Source organism: Rhinolophus sinicus, chromosome 1 (assembly GCF_057876585.1).
Source record: "Rhinolophus sinicus isolate RSI-liver-muscle chromosome 1, RSI-T2T, whole genome shotgun sequence".
In the NCBI taxonomy this organism is placed as follows: domain Eukaryota; kingdom Metazoa; phylum Chordata; class Mammalia; order Chiroptera; family Rhinolophidae; genus Rhinolophus; species Rhinolophus sinicus.
Genome location: NC_142501.1, coordinates 119,825,037 through 119,835,133, shown reverse-complemented (window position 1 = coordinate 119,835,133; position 10,097 = coordinate 119,825,037). Strand labels below are relative to the sequence as shown.

The window sequence follows — 10,097 nt, the reverse complement described above, 5'->3', positions numbered from 1 at the left end:
TTTTGAAAAATTTGAAAGTTGATTCAGAACTGAAATCAGATCTGTGTGCCTGAGAACAGTAATTTTATGAAATCAAAGAGTGGCTAATATTTCCAAATAAACTTTGGCTTCATCCTTCTTTTGGAAGTCATTTAGCAGGTAACTAACTGGACCCCTCACCTTCTTCAGGCGAGCCGTCTTCGACCCAATCCCCACCATTTTCCCATTGCCCCGGGGGGGGGGGGGGGGGGGGGGGGGGGGTACCCAGCCCTCCTTGCCGGGTCGCTCCATCTGTGCGCTCACCCCGGCAGCCGCCCCTCCCTCCTTAACCCCAGCGCCCCGCACTAGGAGGCGCCACGCGGGGAGATCGGAAACTCCGAGGCGTGACGTAGTGGCAACTTGCGGCTCTGGATTGGTAGGCGAGGGAGGGGTGAGCCGCGTCGCCGGAATTGACGCGATCTGGACGCGCTTTCTGCCGAGAAATTGGGGGCGCGGTTTTGGAAATCAGATGTTAAGGTGGGGTGCGATTGAGCTGGTGTCAGCCGGGTTTGCTGATCTCTGTCGCGTTCACTCCTAAAGGATTTGCTCGTCTCGCCTTTGTGCTGCCGCTGTTCTGTGTAACGGGTGGTTTTGCCTCGCAGGGACTTCCGTGAGCGCCCTTAAAGGAGGAACGAGGACCCGTGTGGTGGAGGCGAGGAAGCCGCTCTAAACCCGCTGCACTGGGGGAAACGGGGATGCTCCTTCGCATCTCCGAGTTCAACTCGGCGTGAGCGGCGTTATTTTCCTGGACAGCTGATGGTCCCTGCACGTTGGGTGGTTTTCATTGAAAAGACGCTGCTTACTGTAATTCGTGAAGAGGGTAAACACCGTGTTCCAGCCTTTCTCTTGGAGAACTGAACAATAAGAAAAATGTCTGTTTTCCCTAAAATATCTTTGAGACTTGAGGTTGCAAACTACCTTAAAGAGGGCTTTATGAATGCGGAGGTAGGTCAGATGAACATGTTAGATATTTACAAACACTCAAATATTTGCACACCCTTGAGAAATAGAAAAAAAAAGTGTGAAAGGAAACCTAATATTTACATTTTCTTACTCGTCTTTCCAAATGTAAAAAACAAAAAACAAAAACTTGCCAGTATCTTTCCGCAGGTGTTAATGCTTTCTAAGAGAAGGGGTAAATGAGCAACGGTTTAACACTTAGCATGGGAAAAAAGGGGCGGTGGGGAGGTGCTTATGTGCCTGGCACTGAAGGGCTTACAAGGATGAGCAAGAAAAGACTCCTGTTGAGTTTGTCCTGTATTGAAGATACACCTGTACTCCTACAGCCTTGCTCTGGCGCTCAGGTGGAAGAGATGCTATAATTTGAGTGCCTTTTAAATGCCACCAGTCGTGCTAGGTGATTTGCAGACCTTTACGTCTTACTCTTAACAATCTTTTGGTAGAGATTTCCTCTCCATTTTAATAGGTGAGAGAATTGAAGGTCCAAAGATCATGCAACTGACACAAACTGACACAGCTATTAAATAACAATACTGAAATCTGAAGCTAAAGAGCTTAGGTGGAATGGAAAGTTTTGGAATCCTAAGCCCTAACTTTGTATCCCGTTTGAGTAAATTACTTCACATCGCTTAACCTTGAGTTCCTTTTCTGTGAAGGTTGAGGATGGTTAAAAATACCAGGTTTTCTGGGGTGTTAATTAGAAGTGAAAGTAACTGGTATTTTTCCATCAGTGAGTCCTTGTTACGCAGGGAGTCATAGGAGGTCTCTGCTCCCGCTCCCTGCACAAGAACACAGGTGTCGTGCGGGGTGGCCTGCGGGGTCTCTACTCCCGCTCCCCACATAAGAACGCACGCAGGACATGGCTAGGCCCCAAAGGAACACCCACGGAGCCATAGGTAGGGGAGTCATACCACTATGGTCTCACTGGAGGCTGGGTTCACAGGACGTGCGACCTGCTGTCCGCTTTTCTACCAACTGACCGACGATTCTCCTCCACTCTCCTCGACTCTGCTCCTCTACTCTCCTGGACTCTCCTCCGTAGCCGCAGCAGTTATATTAGTGGCCAATGGCTCAATGGTTACAGCTGACGGCCAACTAGCCACAGCTGACGGCCATCTACCACCAGAGCCAGCACCCTCCATATGAGGCCGAGAGCCTGGAAACTGCTTTCTGGGGCTCTGTCCCCACAGTCCTCAACAAATGTTCCTTCTGTTTGCTGTTGGCGGTGCCTAGCACAGAAGTCCTCCCCGAACGTTGGCTTTAGTTGCCAGGCCTGTGCTCTTTTCCATTTACCGTCCTGCCTCTAGGCAACTTTGCATTTTCCAGATCTTTGGTTTTCTCCAAAGTAAAGCCACTTAAATGTTAATCATTTTTGAAGATGCTACAGAAGCCACGACCTTTAGATCTGATTTTTACATTTTATTTCCAAAGATTATGTGAAGGGATTGAACAGTGTGGAAAGAGAACATATCTTCTGATTTCAAAGAACTTAAACGTTATAAGGAGCATATGAAGAGCAATGAAAGCATTCAGCATTTTTTTCCTGGCCATTTTTAAAATGTTGAACACTATAAAAGAAGATCCAAATGTCTTACTTTGACACCACCTCTGCCTCAAACCCGCTAGCTATGTGATTTTACAAAAAGAAAAACCACTTCTTTGTAAAAACTACCAATGGTAAAGGAATATGTGTATATATACATACATACATACATACATACATACATACATACATATATATATATATATATATATATATATATAAACTAAACTTAATTTAAGTGTGTTTTTCCAGGACCCGTCAGCTCCAAGTCAAGTAATTGTTTCAGTCTAGTTGTGGAGGGTGCAGCTCACACTGGCCCATGTGGGGATTGAACTGGCAACTCTGTTGTTAAGAGCACCACACTCTAACCAACTGAGCTAACTGGCTGCCCCAGGAATATATATATATATTTAAAGGAATATTTAGTTAAAGAAAAAAAAAAAAACCTTGAGAAAGTACTTTTAGACTGGTGGATTAGTGGCTGGCCAAGTGGTTTATGAAGGATCTGTGAGGAGTATAGTCAAAGATGATCAAAAAAATGGGGATATATATGTCTCAAAAAGCTTCAGATAATTACAAGGGAACTTGCTTGTTTGAGTCTTTATAACCATTTCTCACATGTATCTTTGTTATCCATCTTTTTTGAATGATATCTGTTTGTTACATTTAATAGTATTTAAAAAACTGATATCCAAGGATCTTTGGATGACAGTATCAATGTTACTTATTCTTTAAATATTGGTGTTTTAGAAGGCTACTTGCTCTAGGATATGAGGTCAGTAAGTAAAAAGCTCTACAGTAGTGACATAGCAGTTAATGCATTATAAATAGAATGAAATTATGAATTTATATGAATAAATGTAGCAGATATCAATATGTTCAGAATATTAATAATGCTTTGAAGTTGAGTTAGTGTTTTCCTAAGCTTTCTGTCAGGCATTTTGTTAGGTGTTTATTACAACTAAACCCATGAACCCTCTGAAGTAGTATTAACATTTCCTTAGTGTTTTAACACAAACAATACAGCAAAATGAAATGAAACCAAATAATTGCTAAAAGATGTTCATAAGTTGGAATAAATGTATATGCATATTCTGCTAATATTTTTATTCATATGATGAAATTAAAACATTTGCTTTTTCTTTTCAGATTGTAGCTACCTTAGGTAAACAAGAAGCAGAAAGAAAGTTTGAAACTCTGTTAAATCACTTGTCACACCCTCCGTCATTCACAACTGTTAGAGTGAATACACATCTAGCCTCAGTACAACATGTGAAAAATATGTTATCCGATGAACTTCAGAAGGTTTGTGCAAATTTTTTATGTCATTATGTATATAATTACATTTTTACAATCGGTGTCAACGTTGTTCCCCATTAAAATCCTGAATGATTTCCGATTTTATAAATGCTGAGATCGAGGCTCTTCAAGGTTACATGGTGAATTAGGCGATGTTAAAAATTGAACCTAGCACTTCTGATTTTGAATGTGTTATTTTTAGTGACTGGATAGGCCATTTATCTCCTCTGGGCCTCAGTTGCTTCATCATTGAAATACATGTGAAGAGGTCCAGTTTACCCCTGATAAAAGTCTGATTTTGTAATAAGCAGTATATAATGATCAGGAGTGCACATTGTATAGCTGAAGTGAGCCCAGGCTTAGGGGAGGTACCCACTGATTATAGAATTATATTTTTATTGGACATAAAAAAAAGTGTTGGAGAAGTGCCTATTACTTTAATACAAGCAGGAAATTAGAACAATGTAAAGAATACATGTTTTAAAAACAACACAGATTATTTTTTTCTAATCAATAGAATAGTTTTGACATAATACTCATTTTCTGTAAGTGAAAACAGTATTATAAAATAGCATTTTATAAGTTCTAAACTGAAAAATATTTTACTTTTCTTGTTTATATTGTCTCAATTCTTTGCTTTCAAAAGGAGAGCATTTTGTGTTTCATACACTGTGCACTGAAATTTGCCTCCAAAGACAAGATGGAGGAAAATAGATGCCTAAGGGGGGGGGGGTACTTCAAATTTCATTTTATAGTCTTAAAGCTCTTAGAACAAGTAACTCAGGTGTCAGCAGACCTATTTCTACCTAATTACTATCTTAATTAAAAGCAAGAGGCAAGAATGATTAAACGGCTTCCATTTGTATATTGGCTGTGTTTTCAATTTACCCTAGCTATAACATTCAGAAACTCGCAGAAAATTATCACTGGTATTGATTCACTTTAAGATTAATTCTATAAATTTCAAGTTTTGAGTAGAACTTGAAGAACCAGCTGGATTTCTGAATATGAGTCCAAAATTGAATAAGACTTGGAGAAAAATTAATCTGACTTTTAATTATTGATAGTGATAATTTCATTGAGAGTAATGACATTAGGCATAAAATATAAACAGTTCCTCTAAGCAACTAAAATTATTACTTTTATGTAGCCATGCATGTTTTCAGTTAGTAAAAAGGAAACTGTTCTGAGGCCCATCAGCGGTATTCATTACTCAGGCAGATACAGATTGTTTTCTAGAAAATTATTCCTAAAGCTTAGATATTCTAGTAGTATCCCTGTCTGATGGGTATACAAGATCTCATGGGCTAGTATCTAGGATAAGGCAGACGGAATCATTCTGAGTCCTTTTCCTTAAAGATTAAGATTAGACAGGGAAGATTGGGTCCTAAGCACTAATTAGGAAGCTGGAGGTAGAGCAATAACTATTTCTAGCTGGAAAGGGGACTTGGAGGTTTTAGATTATAAATTTTCTTTCTCCCTCCGTGTTCCTAAGATCACATGTGTCCTAAAGAGATGTCCCAAATGAGATGATATACAAATAGGTGATTTGTCCCCAAATTTCTCTGAGCCACATAGTGAGATTTAATAATTTATACATTCATTTGGTTGGTGAGGATGTGGAGAAACTGGAACTTTCATACTTTGCAGGTGGGAATGTCAGGAATGTCAACTGGTTGGCCTCTTTGGAAAAGGTTTGGTTGTCTCTTAAAGAAGTTCCACATAAACTTGCTGTACAACCCAAGAGTGCAATGGAAACATGTCCATAGAAATGCTTGCACATGAATATTCATAGCAGCATCGTTCATAATATCCAAAAGGGAGAAACTATCCAAATGTCCATCATTTAATGAGTGAAAAAAAACACCACAAAATGTGGCATATTCATATAGTGGAATACTATTCAGCAGTGAGGGTAATGAACTGGTATGTGCTACCTCGGTGAACCTCAAAAACATTATTTTAGTAAGTGAAAGAAGCCAGACACAAGACATTATATATGTTGTATTATTTCATTTATGTAAAATGTTTATAAAAGGCAAATTTACAGAGAAAGAAAGTAGCTTAGTGGTTGCCAATGGTGGGAGCTAGGAACGGGGATTGACTGCAGATGGACATAAGGAATCTGTGTGTGTTGATGGAAATAATCTAAAACTGAATTATGGTAATAGTTGCACAATTCTTTAAATGTACTAAAAATCATTGAATTATACATTTAAAATGGATACTTTGTATTGTATGTAAATTAAACCTCAGTAAGGCTGTTTTTTAAGGGCATGGGGCAGAAACAAACAGAAGAGGAAGCAGATAATATGCTTGGTATAAAAAAATTTGCTTTATGAAAATTTTGCACATGTGTGGTTTAATGAAAGTATTTTTTCTGTATCATTTTAGCGTCTGATAGAAAAGGAGAGAAGAAAAACACAAACCTCGGTTTGAGAAAGATTGATCAATATAAAATATTTCTGTAGTGTAAAACAAATAGGACTTCTAAAACAAAAGAAAAACAATTGACAAACTTCATCTTCTTCTTGGAAAGATCAGTTTATCATAGTCTGGATACTGTACGGCCATCAAACAATGAGAGAGGGAACAAAAGGCAGAGGGAATTGATCAAATGAGAAGGAGCTTACCTTCAGATTCTTAGTAGCCGTCTGTTAGATAAGGTTAGTCTGAAATGTCCTTTGCCTGCAAGAAGCAGAAGTCAGGAGAACTTTTGACTTGAGAGAAATGTAGTCAGATTTCTAAAATGCATTTTTTTTTCTCTTATCAACTTAGAAATAAGTTGATTTTAGAAGTTTTTTCTAGGTAGTGTATGGATGCTACAGGGCAATACAAATATCTATTATTGTTACTGCTCTGTCATGTAGTATGTAAAAATTTAGTTGATAATCCCTAGCCTACATGGCACAGACTTGTTTTCAAATATTTGCACATTGCCCTCTGGTAGAGTATAATACACAGTTCTTGCTATCTAGTCCACTATTCTGCTCTTCATTGTGCAATGTGGAGTGCCCAGTCGTCTTCTGTCTGCAATAGTGCTGTGCTGGTACATACTGAACAGCCCACTTTCTGGGAAAAATAACCCTTTATGGCGTTTTGCTGATTTAAATGGTATAAATACTTCCACTGTGGTCTGTTTCAAGCTGCCATTGTGACCATGGAGTTGGGAAGAGATGTACACAGTTGGCTGTGATGAGACCGTGTGAGCTGGCCCCAGCACCTATTTCCAGTCTGAAGGCCAAATATGATAGAAGATACTGAAAGTCCTAAACCTTTGCCAGAAAACATTTATTTCCCTCATCAAAACTGGCATCCAGTGTTGAAAGTGTATAATAAATATTTGTTAATCTCAATCTTTGATACCCTACTCAGAAGCTTTTCTTAAGAGTACTGCATGTAGGTCTATGTCGGATATATGTTTTTAAAGTAAGTCACCGAAGGTAAACATGCATCGTATTTATAAAGCCAAACAGTAAGCAAAATTGAGCCTTATAAAGAATTCGGGATACTTCAGAATCATTATAGAGATCAATTATAGAGACCACGTAGTGGGTTTGAAGTCTTTTTTTTTTTTTATCCCATTGAATACAGTGAAAATATTCCAAACCAAATTTCATGCTCTGCTAGGTAATGATATGAAAAAGCTCCATAAATTGAAATTTATCAATTATAGTCCATTATATTGCTGTATAATTCTGTGTGTTTATTTTTAACAGCAGCTTAATGGATTAAGTGTTCCCATTCTTCAACATCCAGACCTTCAGGATGTCTTACTTATTCCTGTTATTGGACCTAGGTTTGTAACCATTTCATTTTCAAATTACATTATTCTCAGTAAAGTTTTGTCAGGTTTTTTTTTTTCTGTTTGGTGATAATACTTTCTCCATTATTAGTAATTTTATGTACATAGACAGGGATTCACAAATTCATAAATGTTGACTTCATACTCTAGTATGGAAAAATAATTACAAAGGGAGACTAGGAATGGGCCCCAATACCTTGAGAGTAATTGATTCTTTCCCTCTATACTTTCTAAGAAACGACCATTTGTTTACTTGTATATCTTGAGAGATTCCACTGCTAAATTGAAACTTTTTTTGAACTACAACAAAAATACAATGCAACGTATTTCCTACTTTCATAGCTGATGTGGTTGTAAATTTTATTAATTCACCATTATATTAAATTACTACATATGTTCTATTATGAATAGAACAGGCACTGTTCTACTTATTTATGTATTTGAAAGGCATACAAGTATGTTTGAAAACTGAAAAAAATAGGCTTTCATATTATAATGGGAGTTCTTTTCACAGAAACATTGTAAAATCCCTGATTATGGTATAATTCTTTTATATCCGTATGAATTATAAATATAAAGATGCTTGTCTTATTACAGTTTTAAAGTAATTTAGTGGTCAATAGTAAAGCCATGGTTGAATAAATTGTGGTTTATCCATGCAGTAGAACATTATATGGCCTTAATGGGGGAGAGTTATATGTGTATGTTAATAAGAGAATATGTTCATGATTAACTATCAAAAGCATTTTGCTATGCATGGGATATTTTTCTTTCTTTCTTTTTTGCCATTAAAAAAATACAACTACACCTTTATGTATATTTATAGAAAAGAGTCTGGAGGGTATAACATACCCAACTATTAACAGGGATTAACTGAGGAGATTGGATTGGGAGAAAGGGGGTAAGAGGAGATTTTCACTTGTAATATTTCTGTTTTATTTTTTACTATAATGTATTACTTTTGCAATTAAAAAATTGATTTTTTTAGTTTCTTATTCTATTTATGTTTAAGGCGAAATTTGTATACAGTGAAATGGAGGTATCTGAAGTGTACTGTTCCCTGAGTTTGGCCAAATTTATACAACCATGTAGCCAAGACCCGCACCAGTCAAGATCTAGACCACTTCCCTCACCGGATAACATTCTCTTGCATTCTGCTCCCCAACCAGGAAACCACTGTTCTGATTTCTGTTATCTCCTGTTTAGTTTTAAATCAGTTACTGCAGTCAATCACAATCACAGGTCTTTTAAGGTTATGCTTGATTCATTTCAGAATATGTTGTGGACAACTTTCCATGATGTCCACGATTCATATAATGCTATTTCATTCTTTTTAATAGCTGTATCAATAGTGTATTTTATCATTGAGCTCAATTTTATTTTTCTGGCTCTTCATTGATAGACATTTAATTTTTTTCCTTTTTTTTTTTTTAATTATTATCAACAGTGAATATTCTTAGGATATTTCTGTGTGTGTATTTGCATAAGCATGTCTACAGGATAAGTTGGTACAACAGACAAGAATCACTGGTTCAGTGGTCTGTGCATATTTTAGTACTGATCTCTGAAAAGTTTTAACAACAGTATGTGAGAAATTCTGATTCTTCCATTCTTGGTAACTGGCCATTTTAGTTCTTTTAAATTATTTTGATGATTTAACTTTATTTTTTGTACTTATTACTTTTACCTGACCTTAATAATCCTTTCATCCTATTTGTAGTGGTCTAGGCTAGCCATCAGCATATTAGTGAACTATATAAAACACAAATAGTGAGTTACTACAAGAAAGTATTAAAAAATTATTTAGGGTAGTAGATTCACACACTTACCTTGCATTTCTAAAAGGATCACGTCGATTCTTCTGTTTTTTAAACTTATCACGTTATTATCTTTTGATTTTTCCACTATGAAAAATGAGGATGTTCTTACACTTAAATTTTCCCTATAACTCCCACCAACCAATTTTTACTTTGTTAGTTTTTTAACTTTGTAAAGGTTTATCACAATTTTATTCATTATGCAATTTTATTCATAGTTCAAATGGATCCAGTGCTTGCTTTTAGTCCTAAATGGTGTAGTTTATTTTTGAGTTCTTTATCTTGATTCATCTTTTGGTTGGTGACAATAGTCATTTATCAGACCTGCAGCACCTGCTTCCCAGCTCCAGACTATGTCTCTCCTGTGCTCTGCTTACTTCCTTGCTTGAGAATTGCCTGTTGCCTTTATATTTAAACAACAACTTGGCTGATGATACTAGTAGTTTCAGGTCACATGTTATTTCCCTTAGCACTTTGTAGACATAACTTTTATAATCTTACGGCATTAAGTACAGCGATGCAGAAATCTGAGACCAAAAAAAGAATTATCTCCTTTGTAACAAAATCTTGGTTTTTGCTTGGAGACCTATGGGATTCTTAGTCATTGAATTTTAGAAAGTTGGCTAGGCTATAGTTTGATTTTTACTGTTCTTTC

At 36.9% G+C, this 10,097-nt stretch overlaps 1 protein-coding gene across 3 annotated transcripts in view; it reads left to right on the top strand.

Moving 5' to 3' along the window:
* Positions 1–384: 384 nt before the first annotated feature.
* Positions 385–10,097, top strand: part of NSUN6 (NOP2/Sun RNA methyltransferase 6) — a 48,307-nt gene continuing 38,594 nt past the window's right edge. The window contains exons 1-4 of one of the 3 annotated variants that reach the window (XM_074324836.2): positions 385–495; positions 621–963; positions 3,671–3,826; positions 7,540–7,619. In XM_074324836.2, coding sequence (XP_074180937.2) covers positions 889–963; positions 3,671–3,826; positions 7,540–7,619 — 311 coding nt within the window. In that variant the 5' untranslated portion in view covers positions 385–495; positions 621–888. Of the gene's footprint in view, positions 964–3,670; positions 3,827–7,539; positions 7,620–10,097 lie in introns of all 3 variants that reach the window. The other 2 variants (XM_074324838.2, XM_088789075.1) reach the window with 2 other exon arrangements.